The sequence below is a fragment of the Protopterus annectens genome, chromosome 10.part0, assembly GCF_019279795.1.
Source record: "Protopterus annectens isolate FY-2018-M chromosome 10.part0, PAN1.0, whole genome shotgun sequence".
Lineage (NCBI taxonomy): Eukaryota > Metazoa > Chordata > Ceratodontiformes > Protopteridae > Protopterus > Protopterus annectens.
In genome coordinates this window covers 1,265,361,393-1,265,387,354 of record NC_056744.1, presented here as the reverse complement: position 1 = coordinate 1,265,387,354, position 25,962 = coordinate 1,265,361,393, and the positions used below count along the sequence as shown (strand labels likewise).

The 25,962-nt window shown below is 37.0% G+C and overlaps 1 protein-coding gene across 1 annotated transcript in view; it reads left to right on the top strand.

Annotated features, from left to right (window-relative positions):
* The window catches only part of ASTN1 (astrotactin 1), a 5,143,480-nt gene that overhangs the window by 3,418,239 nt on the left and 1,699,279 nt on the right, over positions 1–25,962 (top strand). The window contains exon 15 of the mRNA XM_044086860.1: positions 5,469–5,596. Coding sequence (XP_043942795.1) covers positions 5,469–5,596 — 128 coding nt within the window. The remainder of the gene's footprint in view (positions 1–5,468; positions 5,597–25,962) is intronic.

Here is a 25,962-nt window from a genome sequence, read left to right as displayed (position 1 = left end):
GTCAACAGTGAGACAATTGCCTCAGTGCTGGTTTGTGCTTCAGTGCTTTTATATTTTGCATATTTTTTACCTGGTTAAAGTTGCATTCTGTGTCTGCCCCCCCCCCCATTAACACATTAAGCCAAAGTTTCTGAAAGAGCTACAGTATTGCCTTTGTTTTATTGTATGCCTCTCCAGCCCCACCATTCTGCTGCTGTTTTATAATAATGCTGTGTCTCTGGCCAACACCACTTATGAAAATCCGATTTCCAAAAATCCCTCCCTTCTGACTGTCATATCAACTATTTATGTATCTTGTTTTTAATAATCTCCTTTTGGGTCTTTCAATAATATTTTTACTTTATATTATTACACACTTTTTACATTTTTTGTTACTTTTCCCTTGTATTTTTACTGCTATCTTCTTTGGTACACAGATATCAATTTTTTGGGGAGTGTAAAGGACCTGTATAAGATTTCCACAATATTATTTTTCCAGATTTTCGACTGGATTGCTGCTTATACATGTAACTGACTAACTTTTTAATATTTTAGACGTGGAATCCACAGGTTTTTTAACAGTTTACAGTCCTTTTGAATATTAGTGGTCACTAGCTAGTTGCTGCTTGCCCATGTAATGTACTAATTTTTTTTATATTTTATATGTGAATTCCATAGGTTTTTATCAGTTTTCAGACCTTTTGGATACTTTCATTCACTAGCTGGTGTGTAACATAATAGCATAACACAGATTACTTAACCTGATTTCTCTGATTTCTCTATTTTAACTGTAAGTGTGGATTTATCACTACTTTGTTATTGGCATTACTACAGACATGTTAATACAAGATTCCTCTACAGTCTTTAGTGTGTTTACCGTAATTCTTTTAATTGTTTACTACTCCAGGCATTATGATATATGGCTCCTTTACAGTTTTACGTGCGTTTACCCTAACACTTTTAATTGGTTTACCACATCAACGTGTACTTATTAGTAAGTTGTCATTGCACGGGGGATGGTTTGTCTTACATTGCAGCCTTTATATATGATTTCCACTTTGTAACTTTCATATTCTTAAGAAGTTCCATCCAGTAATAAAGGAACAAAAGTGCTTAGTTTGAAGTATTTTTTTTTATTTTATTTATGTATCTCCCACGCATTGGTTTTCATAGGTCCATGATACTGAGTGCCCACTCAGCAAAAACACTATTGTTCTTGAATAAACCTCCTTTATTACATATTGACTCCTACGGTAGCTGCCGTGGTGTAATGATTAGCATTGCTGCCTCACAGCAAGAGGTTCTCTGATTTGATTCTTGGCTGGGGTGCCTTATGTGCAGAGTCTGCATGTCCTCTCTGCGGTCACGTGGGTTTCCTCTGGGTGCTCTGGTTTCCTCCCACATCTCAAAGACATGCTGTAGCTGGATTGGACACTCTAAATTGGCCCTAGGTATGCATGTGTGTGAGTGTGCCTTCTGTGAAAGGTCGGGTGCTGGACTGGCAGCTCGACACTGTAAATCTCCACTGCCAATTGTTCTGCGGACCATTGTTCCACTATGGCGACCCCTAACTGGGAAAAGCCAAAAGAAGAAGATCACATATTGTCTCCTGCTCATTTTCCAGGAGCTTGGAGTCCTAGAGTGCATTCCAGAAGTGTTTTGCTTGTATCCAGTGACTTTAGATCTTATTTTATATTATATTATATCTTATATTTTGAGTGATTGCTACTATTTCCTGCATTTAAATGTTCATTTAACAGATTTTTTTTTTTTTTTGTTAAAAATGGTCTTCCTCTCGCTGGAACTGATGTTAAGACTATCTTGAAATTGCCATCAGCAAGGGATTTCCAGCTAGTTGTTTAAGTGGTTTGTGGGTCTTTTCTATTCTGCTTTACCATTAAGAGGACTGGGTTTATTCATCTTGCATCAGGAAATATTTGTCTGGTCTATCAGAGTTAGAAAATATACAAAAGGACTCATAGGGTAATAATCATTTTATTGGACAGAGGGCTCACTAGTTAGGTTTCCGTTTTTTATGTGCTGCTATAAATATTTCATATTTGCATGTGTTAGCAATGCCCTGTACAGTTGCAAAGACCTAGGAAGAACAGTTCATAAAACTGTACCCTTTAAAGCAGTGATGTAGTGCAAATACCTTTTGTGCTAGCAAGCTTTAGAGCAGCTAGTTGAGAGCCAAGTTGCAATACCTACAGATTTGGTTGAATTCAGCATTGTGTAAACATTAAAGTTAGTAGAATTTAGTACTGTTTAGCGTAATCTGCTCCAATAAAGCACTCCTAACAGTCTTCTAACCCTATACACCACCCCCCAAGTCGCTCACATATCTAAGGACTGGACAGTATGGATATGTCATTTCCTAACTTCTCTGTAGCCAGCTTGGTGGATATGGGCATCTCAAGACAATGTAGCAACTGTCTCATGTTTACTGACAACCACTTAATCCTGAAAAAGGCAGACACAGTATGCGAGAAGTGTAACTACACAATGACACCGGAGGCTAAACTCACTTAAGAGCAATTTTCCTAAACAGCAAAGACTTCCTAGACCATTCATTGTAAAAGCTATGCCTCAGCAAGCCCAAAGGCAGTCAGAAAAAAAACAACACCTAACACATTTTTTTTTATTTATTTACTTTATTTATTTAGTTAACATTTGTTTACTGAGAAAGTCCGACTAGACACAGGTCCATTTTCAGTGGAGGCCTGGGGAGAAAAGCTCCATGAGTAACAGTAAATTTTAATGCATCCATTACAATAATCAATCAAGTATACAGTACATAAAATGTAGTATACATAGGAAAAGTAAAAATATGTTATACCGTATACCATCACCCCAAACACTAAGCCCCTAAGTCAAGCAAACACACTTGGCAGGACGCTCATCATAGAAAACTTCATTGTAAGATGTATTGTTGCCCCTCTAACCAAGCTGAGCAAGTAGAAGATAGTTGTTAGTTGTTTACCTGCAGACAGGATCTAAGAACTAATGTACACAGTCACGTTATTACACAACAGCTACCAGTATGATTCCATCATAGTCCATGTAGGTGTGAAGGACCGGAGATGTACCTTCCTGGACCATATGAAGAAAGAAGTTACAGAGCTTTCGGACTAAGCGTCTTGGGCTGGTTTGAGCCTAGCATTGATCAGCATATTGCCATCACCAAGTACAATGCCAAAATATGAGCAAAAATTGATTTCAACAACTGGCTGTTCTAGCCTCATTCTAAGGGAATCCAATATTTGTCATCTTGGGGAGGACATGGTTAACAGACCACATTGACTTGCCAAGGATTGTATGTTCCTCTCCCTTCTAGGCTGTTGAATACTAGCTAAAACTTTATCCACACCCGTAGTGCCTTTTTAGGCAATGCCAAATATGGAAAGCTAAAGCCGTAGCAAGTGAACCCCAAGGTGTTACTGCTCAATGTCATGAGCCTAAGCAGAAAAAAACTACTGAAAGTAATAATAGATTAAAAAATAATCATTCTTGCAGCCTGGATTTGCTAGCAGATGCGTGGCATCATAGATCTGAATCATGTCTCATGGAATATTTTCCCCTTCCATTCTCTTTACAGAGCAAATGCCAAGCATTCAGAATGACAGGTCTGAAAAATATATAGGTGTTAAGTCAATAGCTTGAACTGCTAACCACTTCAAATATTCTTTCAATGTAGAGGCGTCATAATATCAGACATTCACAACATTTGATTTACTATGGAACACATATTTGGTTTTTTTTTCTAGGAAATTTGATATGAAGGTTTTCCACCTATAGCACAATCTGCATTTTACAAATGAGAAAACAACTTATTCATTGCTTATGCTTTTGATGGCTTAAGCTATATGCAGAGGAAAATTAAGGCTATTTTGTTCATTCAGCTTAATGCACTCACAATGTTATCCTGATTTGTTTTTTGTCCCTTTTTGCATGCCCTCTCAGCTATAACAGTTTTCCTTTTGATGGCCCCAGTACTACCTCTTGTGGCTAGTGACCTCACTGGTACCTGATCCAGGAGTACAGGTAGAATGGGTCATCTGGTAGTGTTATATATGTTGCCCTGCATGATGGTGGATTTATTTATTTTTTTTGCGAGCCTTAACTCTGAAAAGCTACTTATGTCACGTTTATCATGCAATGTATTATCTGTTAGCTGTAATCCTCTCCATGCTAAAATGATAAGTACAGTTCTTCCACAATTCTTGTCACCAGTTCAAAAATTCCCTCCCTTCCTCAGAGACAGGGCGAAAGTAATGCCTGTTCTTCTCCCTACCTGGATCCTTCAGCAATTGTGACCCTAGTTGTTCTCAGGTCAGCTATTTTGTAATCCAGACTCCATCTCCCTGTGCTACAGAGCCAGCATATAGCACTATGTTGTAAGCAATACTGCTTACTGAACTCTGCCTGGTCTGCTAAGATAATTGAAAAACAGTGTGTTTTATTGTGCAAAAAACAGGACCAGTTATGACTAAATTTTCCTCAGTGGAACAGTAACAACCAAAAAGTATAAAAAGCCAAAGAAGATTTATTCATTTGAGCTCTTTCATCCAAAGCATATAAACAGGACTTCATCCGAATGTAAAATTTACAGCAGTTATAGCATTTTAAATGCTCATCAAAAAAAATCACATGAGCAAATTATTTAAAAGGATATGTGACTATTTTTCATACTATAAATAAATACAAATACATTTTTAAATAATTCCAAAAAACCTTAGGGGTAGGCAGTAGAAAGACAAAATATAACACAGAAAATTAAATTGGCAGTTTTGACTTAATACATTTCTACCAGTAGCATTTTGAAACTGCATGTAGCCAAGGTTTAACTAATGGATACACTTTTTTAAGAAAAAAAGTGTTTTTTTTTTTTTAATTAAAAAAGGTATTTTTTTATTATTTAAAGATGTTTACATCGATGTTAAGGTGGTTTAAGATGCATTTGCATTTATTTATTTAAAGTATGAAAAATTGTTGCTGATCCTTTGCAATATGTTGGCCGTATGATTTTTTTTGATGGGACACATGCTTGTTGCAGGTTTACCCCTATTTAGATGATCAGTTTGTTGTTATTCTCTTGATGTCTTTATGTGGATTTTTAAACAGTGCATCTTTCTTGTTGTATTGCTTGTGGGAATAGATTTTAGCTGCTTCTTCTATACATATTACTTATTATTTTTCAGTCTTGATAATGTACACCATGTCCGTTACTAAATCTTTATCTGTGAAGTATTCTTGCACATACTAATCATTTTAAAGTTGACAATATGTGTAGTTTTTTACTTTTATGGGTCTTCAAATGTCTGTGCTTACTGAAGACATCTTGTTTGGGTTTTATATACTGTAACCTTGTTTGGAGTCTTGACTTACATTTCACATTATCATATATTACTCATAAGAAGAAGAATTAAACAGCTAGCATGTAATATGCTGTTCACCTTATGGACTGTCTTGTGTTGCCTTCATTTCAGACAGAAGAATTTTGCCAGAGGTCTAGAGCAACAGTTACCAGATGGCATGATAGTAGCTTCTGTACCTGGTGAGAACCAGTGTCAAGAAGAGCTCTCAGAATCCATTCCAGATCCAGATTACTTAACAGGCCAGTAGTTTTGTTTTTTACAAAAGCATTCATGTTTTAGGCTTTGTGAATATATACTGGTCTGCGTTAACAATACTGTGCATGTCTCACCATTAATTGCTGGGCTTGTTGACCTTTGCTAATGTGCATTTTTTTACATGTTTAGCATTTTATGAAATACATAGTTACAGAAATGAGTTGCATTTTGCGTAGGAAGCACAGTACACAATGTATTATGGAAAAGAAATACCACATTTCAGGGACTGGCTTATGGAAGGTAGAACACTGCCCATTAAAGTACAATTTTTTACAGGGAGACAAGTTTAATCTATTTAACATCTTGGGCTGCAGATTTGTTTTCAAACTAGATGATCAGATTCACATGTAGGTACATTTCAAGCTAGGAAAAGGGTGTATTCATATCAAAGGATATGTTTTCATTCTGAGCACACCAACATTATTTATTTCTCTTCATTTCTTGCCAACATAGTATTACTGGGCAAAATTCCTCTTTTCACCAGAGACTTGGGGAGGTAAGTTCCACTATGAAGAATATATTCAAGCATAGATTAGATTATGATAATCATAATTTGTGCAACATAGTTGTAAAATTTTTTAAATGCATTCAGTGGAATATAGGTTTATCAACACAATTAAACAAGATTAATTCAAACATTTATCCATTTGCAATACCTGCTTTATTCATTTCAGAATTCTATTGATCCGCAACCTGTCCAGAAAAACAAAGACACAAGGGAGTAAACCAACCCTTGACAGTGCAGGACAAAAATATAGTCTCAGACTCTTTCTTTCTGTGTGTGTATGTGTCTCTCTCTTACAGACACACACACAAGCAAATAGATAAACATTAAGGCAACACTATTTTACTTATCAAATTTGTAGGAAAAGCCCCCCCCCCCCCAAAAAAAAATTTCCTCATGGAAATGGGGAGAACATGTGAACTCTGCATGGAAGCCTATAAAGTCAAGCACTGTGAAGCAGAATTGCTACCTACAGCACGACTGTGCCTCTCTTACATATTATTACCCAGGTTTTATAGCCAGTATTTTTAAATATAATGGGGCAAGGGACTGGATACAAGTTTAATTTATATTAAGGGATGGCTAAACATTTTAACTTGTAGTAAAGTCACTAGAAATATATATGAGTAGAACTACTGTAGTATAAAGAAAATGTTGCTGATTATTGATTAAGTATATGTTGGGGAAAATGCAACTACAAGATATGGAAAAATGTTATGCTTTTGTGCTTATCCATCTATTAAATCTACAGGGTCTACATAAGAAGATGCAACTCATTTTAGAGACATTTCCATTCTGAAAAAAATGTTTCTTTTTACAGTAAACTCAACATTCATTTACAGTCTGAAAACAATATTTTATTTCCACTCACTAACCAGAAGCTGAATATTTAGATACACATGGATACAGGAAATAAAACTTATTTTGTAGATATTTGCTTCCTAAAAACACAAGGTGCAGGGTTTAAGTCTCACAAGGGATAAATGGCTAGGCTTAAAATGGCAGTTAGCCTAGTACTAATCTATGAACCTATGAACCTAAATAACGTTTACCCTTGCAGTACCATATTATCTTGTTTAAATTAATTTGCCTTAGTTTTTTCAACATGAATGCATCATGTTTCTGTCTTTCTTTGTTAAGGTACTCACTCATAAAAAGCAGGTATTGAACTCAAGTCTAAATGCATATTCTGTTTAAAAGACTACGGCACTAAATCATTTAAAAGTTGTTCCAAATGGCGCATCAAGCTATTTGACAGCATTATCATGTAGTAAGAGCTAATATACAATAATGTATATGACCGTGGAACTGCTGTATAATGTAGGGGAAGGTTTGATGTCCCATAGAAGAGCTTTATTTTCAGTAGTAATGTATGGGAGCTCTCTAACTATTGGAGAATGCTGGCACAATATCCTTTTTGACTAAGCCACAAAAAATGCTCTGAATTACTTTGTAGACTCAGGTAACATGTTTATTGCTTGATGCTTTCTTTCTACAGAATATACTTGAATCCTTTACTGACTTTGTTTCTACAACTTGTTTTTTTCTATCGCATGCTTAGCCATACATTTGTAGTAGTTCAAACTGAGGGATTTTTTTTTTTTTCATCTGAACCTTGTATTTCCTTTTGTGTGATGTTTTGAAACTGCAGAAGAGATTTATTTTCCATGTGAAGGTAATGGCATTTTGTGGCGTTTTGTGTATACCCACTTTACCTTGACAGCTACAGTGATTTGTGGTGATCTGTTTCTCCATTCATTATCAATGCTCATACAGAAGTTTCATTCTGTAGATTTTGTTGATCTGAATAATATGTTGTTTGAAGTATAAATGCCTCTGTTTTAGATCTAAATTTATACTTTGAACATGGCAAATACTGCTGCAATAATTCTGAAAACTTGAAGACTGCTAGAACTAAGCATTTAAATTATTCTTACAAACTAAAGAAGCTTCTAGAATCATTGTATAGAGAAAATGGTCCAGTCTGTTATCATAACCAAACTATTCAGTGTTTGAGACTGGGATGTCAAGGATTTCTCACACAGACAAACAACTTGTCAGAGTCATGGACTAAAACTAAATGCCAAGAAATGCATAATAGTATCCTTTGGGAAGTCATCCATCCCTGGTAACAATAATATTGACAACACACCCCTTAGAGTTGACCCAGTAGTCAGGGACTTAGGCACGCACATAGATAGTAATCTAACCTTTGATCATCATGTGTCTACAGTGGTGAGGAAATCATTCTGGGCATCTATGGCATCTAAGTCCAGGGAAGTCATTGTTCCACTGTATTCAGCATTCATCAGACCTATCATTGAGTACAATGCCCCCTTTGGTATATACCTAACCAGGCATATCCAACAAATGGAACATCCACAGAGGTTCCTTACTAAAGGAATACAGGGCATAAGTAATATGTCCTGTGCAGACTGCCTCAAGGCCCTAACCCTGTATTCTGTCTCCTACAGGCTTTTGAGGGGACATCTATGCTTGGCGTACAGGGCATTGTCAGACCCCACTCTGATGGACCTCCTGCATATCCACAAAACAAAGATTACCAGAATTACCCATTCTAAATACTTAAACCTTGCCTATGATATAAATAGTACCTGCTGCAGAGATAGGTATGTATCCCAGGGACCACCCTATCTATGGAACAGGCTCCCCATTCATGTGAAGCAGAGTTCCTCCCTAATCCAGTTCAAGTGCAACTTAGAAAATTGGATGGGAAACTGGAAATTCATCCCTGGTTTAGCACCTATGTCTCTGATGCAAACAGGTAACCTATAAATGGTTCATCTCCCAGGCCCATGCTTACACTTATGAAGGGTATCAGACCTTGTCAGAGATTTTGGATGCATGGCTAGGCTTAAAAGGACCCTTGTGGTCGTTAGCATAGTAAACACTTATGAACCTATAAGAGTAGTATTTTAGACCTTTTAAAAACAGTTTTAGGTTTATATTGCAGCGTTCTTGGGGCCACTATGTATGCTGACTCATGAAACTAGAACATAACAGCAAGGAGCAGCTCATGACACAGCTTTGATGTCAGAGCGTTGAATTGACAAGGTTGTATTATTCCAGATTTCAGAGCACAGTCAGTATAATTCCATATGCTATGTCAACGAAAATGTGCTGTTGGAGTGGCATATAGCAAGATATGTTTTACTTGGGTATGTCTTTCAATCACACCCTGAAATTTATGGTAAGAGTAAGTACAACTCTTTCTCCTACATCTACAAATGGTCATTTAAGTGTTAGCAGATATTGACTTATAGGATCATTGACTCTCACATCATTGATCCTACACTAGAATCCAGTCACAATTGTAAAGTACATAGCTTTTTATTTACAATCAAAATACTACCAAAATGTTATAAGTTTACACAAAATAAAATTACACAAATGGAAATATCTAAAACGGTTTTCATTTAAAACCACAGAATACAAAGAAATAAGAAGAGGTATTAACTTCTGTATACATACATAGATATACAAATGCACACACACACACACACACACACATATATATATATATATATATATATATATATATAGTGAAAAACCCATCATAGAATTATAGTTGAACTCCATCTGCCAGTGAACTGCAGAAGTCAATTATTTTAAGGTTCAGCAGATTGCGACCACCAAAGTTAAGGCTGATTAACAGAGTAGTCAACAGGCTGTAGTATTACTGTCAATATCTAAATCACATTTATGTGTAATGAAAGGGATTGTAGGTAATTTTAAGTAATACAACAAAAGTTGTGACCTGCAAGCAGTCGTGCCACCAGGAGAGGCTGACAGAGTTAAAAAAAGAGACCTTTATAAGGGACAAATGGACTGGAACAAGATATTCCTTGGGTTATTGATTTTTAAAAGACAGACACTGTATGTAATATTGAGGGAATTACAAGAATAAGAAGATAATCTTTGGGATTAGGATTTTTAGAAGATGGGAAGGACATGTAAGGTGTGTAACATGTATTTTGTTAGGAGGCAATTACAAGTGAGATTTTGTAAGCTAAACAGCTACAGTATATAAACTCAGACAACCAGGTTGCTCTAAAGAAAGATGATGGTAATAATAATAATAATAATACTAATAATAATAACCATTGCAACTTTTCTTAAAATGTTGAGTGTTTTCATGCAGTGTGAGAGGAATTCATCAGAACATCAATAATCAACTATAATACAGCCATTTAATAACAGAATCAAACAGTTACATGACTTGACATTATAATCTGAAAATAGATAATTTGACAAAAACGGTAATCAGTATATTAAATGCATAGCCAAAAATAACTTAATCAAATGAAAACTGCTTGTTAATGTACTCCATATATTACATCTTATTTATTATTTTATAAACATGTTTTTGCCTATATCAATAATTTAATAGTGTAGTTATTTAACGTTTGACTGTATGCAACCTTAGAACACTATTAATAGATATGGAGTTTTTCTACCAGGGTAAGTAGCAGCTTTTAATTGGATTTGCCAGACCAACTCGCTGCTTTAATGTCCTGTCTCACAAGGTCTCCAGTTATAGTTAACCAAAACCCATTCCAGTATGGAAAACAAGAATTTTTCAAACTTCTGAGAATTTTGAGAATGCTTGCCGTAATCGTTGCTCATAAGTTCTTTCACATAAGCATCTCTAAGGTTTTCCTGTATAAAATTATTGATATATGGAGTGCTTTGCCAAATAAACCACCTGTTTACTGCCACAATTACAGTATTGAGAGAGCTATGGCGCTCTTATAATTAACGACCTTCAATTCCTAACCCTCATTTATAAACCTGTATTGACTACAACTTCCACAACAAATGTTCCAACTTTTTTCTGTTATTGACCTCACTCATGCTATTCTTAAAGCCTTCTAGCTTTTCTTTAATATTGGGGTTCCTTTTATATATGAAGAGTGGTCTATCTCTAATATATATTTTTTCAGATTATCAAAGGTGGATAGTTAATGCCATTGTTTTACTATTCATTGTATCAATATTCCTAGTAGCTATGTTAGAATCGCATTTTCAACCCCTTCTTACATGTATTAGTATGTACAATCCAAGTGCCTCACAAAAGTGCCTGTTTTGTACATCTTTCTTTATTTCACTCAACATCTCTGCCGGATAACGTCTCTGTAAAACCACAGATATAAGGATAGCAATTTATTTGTTAAAGATCTTGTGCTTTGATATGATCCTACACCAGGCTTACCATTTGCTCCATCACTGGGCTTCATTTTCTCTCATGGGATGGCTGTTCATAAAATGAAGGTAACAATTTGAAGAAAAGTAGCTTCCTAGCAATATTACATATAAATGTTTTCCTATTCCCATCCTTTGTAATAAAAAATTTAAAACAATGATTCAAATTGCTAGAATAATCATTGGTGAACTGAAGAGAGAAGCAGTGATCAATTTTAAATAATTTAAAAATTCTGGTAGATTTTACCTAATTTAAAAATTCTAGTAATCTACTCTCAGATGTTTTATGAAGAAGAGCTCCTGTACTGTCCTGGCCGCAGACATACCTCACTGTCCTGTAAGAGGAAACTTTCCGAAGAAAGGACTGTACAGAACAGGCGAACCAGGTATTGACTTCTCTGGTCTTTAACTGTTCTGATTTTGTGTTGGACAGTGCGACTATTTCCCTTCTAAATAGGGGACTTAACTTTATTCCTGCTTCCCCGGCTGTTCTCACAGAAACTCTGATAGATCTGAGACTTTTTTGTCGACAACTATGTTTGAAACTTTATTTTCAAGACATGAACGGAAGCTCTACAGTTAATGTTCCATCGATACCCCTCAGGAACAAAAGTACTTTTTTACCGCCTATGCCTCCACCAGTGGAGTGCTTTCTCAAACTTTGTGAAAAGGACTATTATTCTTTGTTCTCAGTTAGAAATAAGAAAGGGAGATTTTATAACCTCACTAACTTGGAGTCAATGTCTTTGTCTAATTTAAAAACTAATTCATCAATAGTTGTAAAACCAGCAGATAAGGGGGGGGGGAGTTGTGATTTTGAACACTCATGAATATGTTGACAACATGAACAATATGTTATCTGATAGTACTACTTATAAAGAAATAGATCATCATGAAGTGTTGCATATCATACAGACAGTAAATGACATCTTGCAAGATCTTTTGACTTGCCAACAAATAAGTATAGAGACCTTTGAATATTTATTTATACAACATCCAATGATACCCATTATTAAAGGAATACCCAAAATTCATAAACAGGTTCACCCCATACCCATGAGACCGATTGTATCGGGGGATGGCTGGGTAACTTCACACATATCTGTCTTCCTAGAGAGTATTTTGCAACCAGTAGTGAATATGTTTCCATCTATTTTAAGAGATACACATCACTTGTTAGACACTTTGCAGTCAGTACAACTTAATAATGTAACATCACAATACTTTCTTATTACGCTTGATGTAGAAAGTTTATTTACCTCGATCCCTAATGAGATCGGGGTACAATATATTAGAGAACTATTGGTGAAGGAGACATCATTCACCAATGCTAGGAATATACTGATCTGCCAATTGTTGGATACCATCCTGACAAATAATGTTTTTTCATTTGGCGATATGTATTATTTGCAACAGTGGGGGGTAGCCATGGGCACCCCCTGTGCAAATACATACGCTAACCTTGTAGTGTACTGGTGGGAGAAATTGTATTTATTCAACAATGAACAGTTTAAGTCTGTGAAATATTACAAGCGTTTCGTGGATGATATATTAATCATCTGGGAGGGATCTAGTGATACGTTTGATATATTTTTGGAATATTTACATACCACCACCAATTTCCTTAGGTTTACAAAAGAATATTCACCCAAGGAGATACACTTTTTGGATGTTACTCTTAAGTTGACAGATAGTGGGACTATTACGTCCTCACTATACAGGAAACCGGTATGGACGAATGGTCTATTGACCTATGATAGTATGCACCCGAGGCATACTTTTCAAGGTATTGTGAGAAGTCAGTTTATTAGGATTTCTAGACTATGTGATGAACCTGAAGTTCTAAGAAAGGAAGCTGACTTTTTGGAAACTTTATTTTTGAATAGAGGGTATAGTATCAAGATGGTCAGGGACATAAGGCATGATGTCTTGGGAGATGTGCATCCTATGCGTATAGGTTCCGTAGTTACCACCCAAGGAGCAATAAGACATCTAGGGGCTGAGAAGACTAGGAACAGAGAGAATAAGATCAACTATTTAATGAGATATACCAGTGATGTAGACAATATACGACTGGTTATCTCCAGTAATTGGCATATACTTACCATGCATACACATATAAAAGACATGGTGGGTAATAAACCCAGGTTCCAATATAGGAACAGCGACAATCTGAAATTGATCCTATGTAAAGATCATGGTGTTTCTACTAACAAAGGCAAGGTAATAATGAATAGATTTTTGACACAGGGTACTGTAACAGATGTAAATATATCACTAAATCACAAATGTTCAAGCATCCATATATGGATTACATTTTTTGACCTAGTTTATATGCTAACTATAGCAGTACCAATTTGGTCTACCTAGCTAATTGCGTGTCATGTCCAGTGTTCTACGTAGGTCTCACGAAAAGGAGACTACGTGATCGCATATACAATCATTTGTATGACATTCGTAAGAGAGATGACAGCAATGCGTTAGCAAAGCATGTTATGGAATGTCCGACACATAGTTTTAACTTTAGAGTAATAGAATTGGTACAACATAACAAACGAGGAGGCAATGCGGACAATCAACTAGCTCTTGCTGAACTACATTGGATAATGAAGTTTGCAGCACATTTACCCCCTGGTATAAATAACTATGTTTCTATTAAACCAGTACTAGTGGGGAGAAAATGAATTGATATATATGTGTATTTATTTATTCATTTATTTATTTAGTTTAATTTTTATACATGATTATGTATTTTTCATACTTATCATTCCCTATTTTATTTTAGTTTATACTCATACATTTTTGTGTCTTTTTGTTTTATAAATGGCCATATTCATCAATTTGTTTTCTGTTTAGTCCATATTATGGTTAGGTAACTCATCTGCTTTGTGTTATGAGTACTTGGATCTGTTTCATATACTATAGTTATTCTATTATGATTAATTACATACATCATTATATATATTATATATCTTGTATTATCTGAATGAATTTTACTCATATGGTAGACATGTCCGTATATCTTCCGGTTTGATGATTTCGCATCAGGCTTTTTTTATATATGAGGCTGTCATAGTTGCCTGATTTGACCTTAGTGTATGACTCTAGTGGGGCTATGAGCTTCTCCTAGTTTATTTTTATAGTGTACATTATGGTTTTTGTCAATGAGTGATACACATAATGTATATACTCTTTATGCTTTGCTTGCACATACATGCATATTTGTGACGCCCTATTTAAATTGATGAGCACACTGTATATGTTGTTTAAATATATTAGTTTTCATATGCATATATGCATAATATATATATTTTTAAGATATTTTTTAAGACATTTTATTGAATCAAATATATATTACATGTAGTTATACAATAGTTATATATATATACTAAATAGGTGCATTATTAAAAATGGTCAATAATATGTGGTATTAATAGTAAATAATTTAGTTTTATGGTAAATATATATATATGACCTTTAATACTATTAGATACAGAATATTTTACATGTTTTGTTATTATACAAATTGATTATCTAAGGATTGGGACTATATACACTAAGGAGGTGGTTTTGTATTCTGTTCATTTGGTTAGTGATCTAGAAACATAATGTATATATTTTAGAAATTTAAGCCTGTCATTTGTTCCAGTGTTTGATTTCTAAATGTTAACTGACATCCTTAACTGAGTTTAATTTGCTATATACATGTTTTGCTAGCTTAGTAGTGAATGGGTTAAGATATAACCATTTAATTGTGTGACTGAAGTAATTAATTAATTTACATCCCGCCTTTTTTAGTATATATGTGTAGCTTTATTTGTAAGAAAGTTATCTGAAGAAGCGTAGCTTGGAACTATGCGAAAGCGCTCATTTTTATTCAATAAATTGGAATACGTTTTATATTGTGTCTGTCTTTTGGATTCTTTCAGTTAGAAGAAGAATTTGCACATCGTGGTTGGTCATCTCACTACTTCATATTTATTTTTTGTTTTTTTGGTGAGAAGTCCTTTCAGTGAAGAGTTTGCCTTCCTTGCTATATATTCCTAGTAGCTATGTTAGAATCGCATTTTCAACCCCTTCTTACATGTATTAGTATGTACAATCCAAGTGCCTCACAAAAGTGCCTGTTTTGTACATCTTTCTTTATTTCACTCAACATCTCTGCCGGATAACGTCTCTGTAAAACCACAGATATAAGGATAGCAATTTATTTGTTAAAGATCTTGTGCTTTGATATGATCCTACACCAGGCTTACCATTTGCTCCATCACTGGGCTTCATTTTCTCTCATGGGATGGCTGTTAATAAAATGAAGGTAACAATTTGAAGAAAAGTAGCTTCGTAGCAGTATTACGTATAAATGTTTTCCTATTCCCATCCTTTGTAATAAAAAAATTAAAATAATGATTCAAATTGCTAGAATAATCATTGGTGAACTGAAGAGAGAAGCAGTGATCAATTTTAAATAATTTAAAAATTCTGGTAGATTTTACCTAATTTAAAAATTCTAGTAATCTACTCTCAGATGTTTTATGAAGAAGAGCTCCTGTACTTTACAAAAAAAAAAAAAAAAAAAAGCACCAAACCAGGCATGTCCAAGGGTCAGCTTCCCGTGATGTCTCCTGTCCACCTGGTGAATCTGGGCATACTGGGGCAATGCAGCAATTGCCTCATGTACACAGACAACCCTCTCCTCCTACCACCCAGCACTACAACCTGTGAGAGATGCACTTACATAGCCAAAATGGAAGTAAAGCTCTCTCCACCCAAGATTGTGCTACACAGTCAAGAGGAGAAGGTTAACACCCACACTACACCTCAAGCAACACATAGCCCTTCTAAACTCACACCACCAACACCCACATATAGCAACACTAAATCCACATATGCAGAGGCCCTTAACTGTAACCTGCCCAAGCAACAAGGACCTCTGAAGCTGAAACGCAAACAAACACCAATCACAACCAAAGTGTCACATAGTTCACAATACCAGTGTGCCACCCAGCAACAGCAACTAATACAAGACAATGTACCTAACACTTTAGTCATAGGTGACTCTATAGTCTGGCACACTGATGTCCCTCTCACCAGGTTGAACAAGGAAAAAATTACAGTCAGCTGCCTGGCGGGTGCCAGGATCCGCCACATAACGCATGCACTGAAGTCACTCCACAACAAGTACAAATATGACACTGTCATTGTCCATGTTGGAGTGAATGACTTGAGATGTACCTCCGTAGACTACATGAAAAGAGACATGGAAGAGCTCTCGGATCATGTGGCCCAGGCAGGTATGACCCTAGCCCTGAGTAGCATCCTGCCTTTGCCCAGAATGATACCACAATATAAGGACAAAATGATTGACTTCAACAATTGGCTAAGCTTCTGGTGTCATTCAAAGGGGATCCAGTATCTGTCTGCCTGGGATGACATGATTGACAGACTACGATGCTTTGCCAGAGATGGACTGCACCTGTCGCCCCTGGGATTCAGGTTACTGGCTAAGGCTCTTGCCACCCCTATATTGCCTTTTTAGGTAAAGTTCAAATGACAAAACCACCACCGTAACAGGTACAAGCATGCAAAAAGTGAAGGTAATGCTACTCAGTGCTAGAAATCTAAACCTCAAAATGCACTCTCTCGAGGCACTCCTAAAAATGGAGAACATCGATATCTGTGCAGTAACTGAGACCTGGTTCAAGGCTCCAGAGAGCACCCCTGCAATACCAGGCTACAACTCTTACCACACTTTTCGGCCACCAAACCAGGACCGAAACACTAAAGATGGAGGAGTGTCAATATTCACCAAGGATATTCACACCATCAGGCTAGCTACCCAACACAATGTGTCTGAAATTCTCCAGGTGCAACACTTTTGTCCAACGGTTCTTGGAATTCATAAATTCCAACGCCCTAGATCAACTAATCCATAGTCCCACCAGGGGCTCCAATATCCTAGACCTGGTCATTACCAACATGGGAAGTCGGTGCTCCACACCTGTGGTCACCCCCTCGTTAGTCAGGTCTGACCATAAGCTAATCACCCTTAACATCCACATCCCACCCCCACCCCCCAGTAAGGAAACCTCCATAAAAAAACTTCTCCAAAGCCAACTTCATGCTACTCAAGTCAGAAGTGACAAACTTCATGACACCCATACAGACAGGAACTGAAAGTTCAACTGCTGAATCCTACACTAAGGCACTGTACGAGCACATCCACTCATGCATGAATCATGCCATCCCAAATAGAACCAAGATGCTGTCATCCAAAAAAAGGAAGCCAATCTGGTGGTCCCCTGCCATAAACAAACTTTACAACAAAAGGAAGAAACTGTTGCAGAAAAGAGGAAAATCCCAGGATGCAGAAAACTCCCTTACCAGCCTCAGTAAGAAACTGAGATCCCTCATAAAATCCTCCAAAGCTAGTTACGAAAATAAAATTGCCAAAGATTCCAAAGACAACCACAAGGCAATCTATAACTATGTCAAGAATCTAAATGGCAGTGCTCAGATCTGCTCTGAGCTAAAACAGAATGGCATTAAATATACTGATGCCAAGGATATTGCCAATATCCTGGCAGATCGATTCAGTGCCAACTTCACCCCCATCTCACCCCCTAAATGGCCCATCTCAATACCGGAAGATTGCCAAATTCCAGTAATAACTGCCACACAGGTAAAAAACACACACTCCAAAGCTAAGAATACAGCATCCATGGGACCAGATGACATCCCAGGCTGTGTACTACATGAACTACAATATGAACTGGCACCTCACCTAAGTGTCATGTTTAATCATAGCCTCACCTCAGGTTTCATGCCCACTGAGTGGTGCAGAGCTACAGTTATCCCACTCCACAAGGGAGGATCCACGTTGGATCCCGGAAACTACCATCCCATCGGTCTGATAAGCCTTATCTGCAAGGCCATGGACCGTATTATCATGGAACTTATAAACAAAGACATTGGCAACCTTCAAACACTGGACCCCACCCAGTTTGGGTTCATGAAGGGCTGATCTTGTCGCCTGAACGTGATTGACTTCTTCAAATCAGTCTCCAGAGCCATGGACAAGGGTAATGTGGTCCACACAGCCTATCTAGACCTTGCCAAGGCCTTTGACACCATCCCCCACTCTGGAATCATAGATAAACTTACTAAGCTGGGCATTAATCCCTGCGTCACCCAGTGGGTTGCTAACTGGCTTACTGATAGAACCCACACTGTAAAAGTAGCCGACTCCAAATCCAGCTCCAGACAAGTGACAAGTGGAGTACCTCAGGGTTCAGTTCTGGGACCGCTCTTGTTTGGCATCTACTTCTCTGAAGTACAGGCCAACACTAAGGGACTCTGGCTAACAAAGTTTGCAGCTGACTGCAAACTGGGAGCCATTATTGAATCCCCAAATGATGTGGATACTCTACAAAAGGGCCTTACAGAAACAGATGCTTGGTGCCAGAGCCATGGGCTCAAGCTCAATGCCAAGAAATGTATAGTTATCCCCTTTGGGGAAAAAACATGTATCTGTGAATTACCATATAGGTGGCAGTACACTAAACACCGAAAGTGTGGTAAGAGACTTAGGGACACAGGTGGACAGTGGTCTCACCTTCGATAACCACATTGCCACAAAAGTCAGGAAATCCTTCTATGTGGCACACCTCATCACTAAGGGCTTTTCATCCAGAAAAAAGGAGGTCAATGTCCCACTGTACTCATCCCTCATTAGACCCATTATAGAATACAATGCCCCGTTTGGTATGTACCTCTCAAGTCATCTGCAATAACTGGAAAGGCCGCAGACATACCTCACTAAAAGAGTCACAGGCCTAAAGCAGATGCCCTATGCTGACCACCTTAAAAAACTCCAACTATACTCTGTTGCATATCATCTACTCAGAGGCGATCTCTGCTTAACATACAAGGCCATGTCAAACCCAGAGCTGTTGGACATGCTACACTTAAAGAAATCCCAATCTCTCAGAGCCACACGATCCAGGGATCTAAACTTTGTCATCACAATAAACAAAACATGCTGGAGGGATAAGTTCCTGACCCAGAGACTCCCCAGACTCTGGAATAGATTGCCCATACATGTCAAGCAGAGTGCCTCTTTGGCCGTCTTCAAAAGGAACCTTGACGATTGGATGGGAGAAAGGAAATTCACAAAGACAAGCTGCTAAAATACTCCAAGCAAACAGTACACGAAAGGAAAACCACTTTAATACCAAACACAGCAGAGCTTTCGGATACAATCCTTCATCAATACTGAAAAATACAAAATTCTCTAAGCTTATATATAGGTCCAAAGAGGTCATATGACCAGCAGCCAAAAAAATCACATGACCTAACTAAAATCAAAATATTAAAACATTTAAAACAGAAAATTAAAAGTTATATACATAACTATTATTATTATAGTTGAAGTTATAATAATAATAGTTATGTATATAACTTTTAATTTTAATTTTCTGTTTTAAATGTTTTAATATTTTGATTTTAGTTAGGTCATGTGATTTTTTGGCTGCTGGTCATATGACCTCTTTGGACCTATATATAAGCTTAGAGAATTTTGTATTTTTCAGTATTGATGAAGGATTGTATCCGAAAGCTCTGCTGTGTTTGGTATTAAAGTGGTTTTCCTTTCGTGTACTGTTAGAAAGGAAATTCACCCCAGGGATCATGTCAGCTGCCCTGCTAGACAGGGGTCCAGGGAAGTAAATAGTGTGGGAAGAAATAGCCAGGGAATTGTTAAGGCTAGGCTTGTATAGGCCCTAGGGCTGATAGTCTAGTACCAACCTATGAAAGCCCTTATCGAGTTACACAGTTGGGTCTTTGTGTTTTATGTTCATTCTATTCTATTCATCTGGACTTTGTCTACCTTATTCTTTTAGCATCATATTAAAACTAGTTTTTATATCTACATTACATTTGAGCTGTGGCGGTGTAGCTTGATTTTTCTTTTCGTTGCTGTTTTTACTTGCTGCATCCTTGATAGTGGGAGTTACATTTTTTCGCAAAAGCATAACAATCGGAATTAGACAAACTATTAAACATGTTTGTTATATAATCAGTGATGTCCATGATATCTAGTCATCTGCCTTTGTCAAGCTTCATAATCTGAACACATTGATCCCAAACTGAATTATCTAATAATTTTCTCTCTTCACTAGATATATTGTAAGAATTATAAGTAGGCTTGGTTTTCAATACCCTCTGTATATCTTTTTCAAATATTTTAATACAAACAATACTGGATGTAAGAAGGGGTTAAAAGTACTTTTCCTTACAAACTTATTAGAGGTAGTAAAAGTACTGCCCCATCTATTATTGTTCTATAATAACCCAAAGTTGAGCTTCCTACTAAGCAGTCATAAGATAGCAAAACATCCGCTAAGTCCATGCATGAAGCAGGGAACAAATGTAATTCCCTGTTCAAAAAGTCTAAAATATTGTTCCTCAATATTTAAATGGTTATAATTAAAAATAGAAACTGGAAGCAGTGTTAACTGCAATTAAGTCAGGAATGGATTCCTTCTGCCCCTTCCTGGCACCCTCTCCTAATCACTAGGGGTCCACTTGTGAGGCATGTATGGCTGGGGATGACACTTCTGTCTTGCTGATGTGGATGAGAAAGAGACATATAGATATTGGATTAATTCCCTAGTCTTTCTGATCACCATTAGTGTGGGAACTCTGAAGGTTCATCAATGCCAAATTAATTTTATTAAAGTCCCCCCACCATTGATTACTGCAGTATAGTTATAAAACCCACAGTTTGTCCCAATGTAATATGTTAATTATTAGGTGAGAGAGAGGCTGTTTGTCATTCTTATTCTCTTTGGTCACATTTTAATTTTTTGTTCTTCTTGTTCTTAATATCAATGAGTTTGCCTCAACTTTATGAAAATATTCCATAAATTCACACACAGAGATTCAGTTAAAAAAATCTTGGTTTGATTCATTCATGGAAGAAATGTCCACATAAAACTAAAAATACCCTAACGGGTTCTGCCGCAGGTAAACTAAGAAAAAAATAAACAAAACTACACATAAGTTTTTAATTGTTTGATCGATTGGGAGTGGCTGTTATTTTATATTGAAGTGATGTTTGTTCTTGTTTCCTGGTCTGATGAAGCATTATCATATTTTAATGTGAAAGTGCTTATTGTTTTGTAAATAAATCCAGATGTTTTACTGGTTCCTGTGATACCAGTTGTTTATTTCATTATTTTGCCATGCAAGTTGCAGGTTCTATATATTTTCGTTAAGAAATGCCCACATCCCAATTCTCAATTTGTCTTTCACTGTTCATTATTAAGTTAAGCCATAGCTTGTGATGGAGTTCTAACCCAGTAACTCATCTGCTGGGGAGCTTTCACATCCTAAGGCCCTTGAGCACTTTTTTTTACATTAAATATTTTCCAAAAAAATGTTATTATTAAGTTGCAAAGTCTGATATTTCAACAGTTTATTTTCAAACTTAGCCAAGTGGGATGACACAGTATCACTGTTCCTAAAATTTAATTGTAGGTGTCCAGGTTAGGTAAAAATCTTGGAATGTTTGTTGGATTCATGTATATTTCTCCTCAAGTGCCCTCTAAGATGGAAAGAGCAGTGTCTAAATTACCTAGAACTAGTAAGAGCCTTCCTTATGAATATGGATTAAATACAAATCATGTGACCATGCTGCTGACAGTCACTAGGTTGTTGAAATTGTAGATTGCTTTGTAAACCACCCACTAAATTCCCTTCTGTAGAAGAACAGCATTAATCACTATCCTTTCCTAATATTGACAGCTGTGATTCCATGCTTCGATGATTTCAGTAAGTAATTGTAAAAATGGTGTTAAAACTCCATTTCCATGGTAAGGTCTAGAAGATCATCTATACCTGCAATTCCCATAATGGAATTACAAAACAAACATAAAGATGATATACTAGGGCAGAGGGTTATTCTGACTAAAATGACTAATAACCACCCTAAAGAAGTAGAAAAACAAACAGCATATCTGAAAATAAACTCACAACTAAGTTATGCTAACAAAGAGCTTGTGTTAATTAGAGATTTCAATTTTAAAATAGTTATTAGACATTAGATAGGCTAAAGGGTAAAATAAATTGTGTTTTATTTATGCATAAAGGACAGTTAAGCTGAAAGAATAATAACCCTGCTGGCTAAGCATGGAAGACCTTTTATTAAAGAGGAAAAGATAAGCATAAAGTGTGTCAGACAGAATGTTCTTTTCTCATGGAAAAGATCAGCTACAGAATGTTCCTTAATAATGCACAAAGTCAGAGACCAAGGTTAAAAAAAGTAAATAAAGGAAATGTACGAGACTTAAAGCAATATAATATGCTGTGTTCAGGATAACAGGGCAGGTAAGGTTAGTAAGTTTGTTCGACCTGTTACTTCAGAGAAGATGACAAACACTTGGGCCTGAGTACAGAAAATAGGTCATCTAGAGGCTATGTCAATTTACTTTGTTCGGGACAATCAGAGTAATGTGCAGCAATTTAAATTGGTTGTCAGTACTGTTAATAAAGACAGTATATGGATGTTGTAAACATGTAATTCATTCTAAATCCACAAGACTTGGTCCATAAGGGAGAGACTGACACCTATTCAGTACAAGCTTGGATAATTAAGACTTTGGTTTCTCAGTCTCATTGTATACAGTGTTTCCAGCTTATTATGGTACAGTATAGCATTATCAAATTTTACAACTTGCATCCACTGGACTAATAACCACAGCAACTTTTATTAAAATGTTGAGCTCTTTCATCCATCATGAGCAGACATCATTAGAACATCAGTAAAGCAAATAAATCATAAAATTCATAAAATCATAAATCATAAAAATAAATGAATAAAAAATTAGATACAACACCCAGTAAAGACTTGGCTAGTCACATGATCTAATGATATAATCTGCTAATCATTTACATACATAGTCAAGCTACCCATTCAAAATCTACCATCACTGCAACAGAAACATAGTCAAAAAATAATGTGTTCAAATTAAAATGGTTTGTGTGTTCTATATAATATACCTTGTGTATTATATTACATATGTATGAGTATAGTAATCATTTTATAATTCAATATTTATTAATATAAAGTCTGGCTGTGTGCAGCAATAGAACACTGTTAATAGAGGTACAATCAATTAAACCAGGGGGACAATAAGAGTGGAGCTGGATGAGAAGGGCTGTTCAAAAATCAGCTGGTTTTGATCAGGACTGAGAAAACAATCTCACAGGTCACAATAATTGTGCCTGCACTGCTCACTAGAGCGAGTGATGCCAGTGGTATCACTCAGTGCCCTGATATATCAATGCATGGTATCAATTTAGTGAGGGAGGCTGTCATACTCCCCCAGCAGCTACTCTTTATGGTCTCTATGTGACAAGTTTATAAAGATTTTACTCTACTTACAGCTCCATGTGGAAGCCCTGCTGAATGCAGTGCATGAAAAAGCCTCACCTGCTCTGTAGGTGTAAAGAAATGTGAATGGCCACATGGACTGGACACCATGTGATTTCCATCCCTGGGCAGCATGTTATCATGACACAAAATAACACTGGCACAGCTACATGGCAGTGTGTGTGTGTTTTGCTGTAGCCATGTATGCATGTCGACTACATATATCCTCCTAGCCTGGGATTGGGCAGATATGACCATTGCAGAACTGACTATTGCTGATAATACATCACAATTTAGCCATGATTTAATGACAGCCAAAATAAATCATCTCATAACGATTGCACTGTGAACTTCATTTTAGCCTGATAAAAAACATTGCAGTCATATTTTGAAGCTCTCTTTAAAACAACTTTGAGAATAAGAATATTGCAGATACCAGAATGTAGAAACATGCAGACAGACTTCCAGGGCTACCAGTAATGGACATCCCCACTACACTAAATGCACATAGGTGCATGGACATAACAGGAGCAGAACTTGAGCAAAGGAGTGTGTGTGTGTGTGTGTGTGTGTGTGTGTGTGTGTGTGTGTGTGTGTGTGTGTGTGTGTGTGTGTGTGTGTGTGTGCGTTTGTTTGTGTGCGTTTGTTTGTGTGTGTGTGATGAGTGATAATACAACAGAGGGCATAACAGGAGAATGATATGATAGGGAGACAAGATAAATCAAGTTGCAGTTCTGCTGGGAAGAAGGTTAACTTGATAGAGCACGAGGAATATGGACAGTTCAGGTTGCAGTCTAGCTGGGGGAGCTCTCTATGACAGGCACAGGGAATAAAATGACACAGTCAAGTCTGATAACTGTTCTGCTGTTTAGGTTTTGCAACTGCATACCATATGCCTACAGACCGAATGACATGCTTATGAAGACATGTGTACTGGGTTATCAGCACAGGTCTGACAGACAGCAAGTATAATTAACATGCGCACAGCTGCCACGCAATGGCACAGTGTCAGCAGAGATGGGAACATTACTGAGACAACTGAAGACTGGAATAGACAGTCATGCAAAATCATACTGATCCACATTTGTAATCTAAAGGTGTATATTTCTTGCCATGTGACTGAAGGATCTTAAGTTCACAAAAGTTCAAGGAGACAAAGGTAGAATTGTAGGTCATACACACATGGAGTATGTGTATTCCTGAGAATGGGAAAGCAGGTATCTTCTCTGACCAGATGTAATAGGGACTGGTGCAGGCCATCAATGCAATGGGCAGCCATAATAGGGCAATTATACAGGTATATTGCAGGATCACCAATATGTTGCTGTGTATGTTAAGATCAAGGCACAGGAAATTACTAGAGACTGGTTGTCCACTGTGGAGGACCACTAACACAGAGGCATCACACAAAAGTAGAGGAATTATTGGAATCCCTTGCTCAAGAAAGTGAGAGAAGCCTTATTCCTGGGGTGACATGGGTGTGGGAAATGGGTTGGCAAAGACTGTCCTTGTGCCAGTAAGGGATCTACCTGGTAAGTAATTGGATGTGCCATTTCTGAAGGACACTAGTTTGCAACTGTGTACAGTTTGTGCAGACAAACATATATAAACATCTATTTTCCATGGAAACTGGGGATGCAACATTGACAATGTGCACCATATGGTGAAGAAGTGCTTTTAGGCTCTCTGTTCACATTACATTTAACAGGATGTGTGCCACATGGCAGAAGGAGTCACAGCTTTGACCCAACATTGCCAAAGTTATGTTTTCCATTTGCATTCACAGATTTCACTGGTGGGGCTCTAGCAGAAGAAGTTGGAACATGCCTGATGTCAGCAGCTCATGTTTAGCTGATGATGGTGATACACCGTACCTGACACATTCTGATGATGTAGTAATAACATCAGGTTCATAGTTCATAGGTTAAAAGTTTCATACTAGGCTAACTGCCATTTTAAGCCTAGTCAGTTACACCCAGATGAGAATCAAACCCTGTACCTTGTGTCTGTAAGGTAAACACCTTAACCATTATGCCAACCTTTTACCAACATTAACACTGGAAAGTGAATTCACATCATCTACAGCAGAGAGAGAACAGTGCAGGGGTGAGTCACCTCCAGCATTCCCTGTACTCAGAGGTAGATGTCCCATGTATGTCAGTGTAATCCATACCACACAGGTGCATCCACAA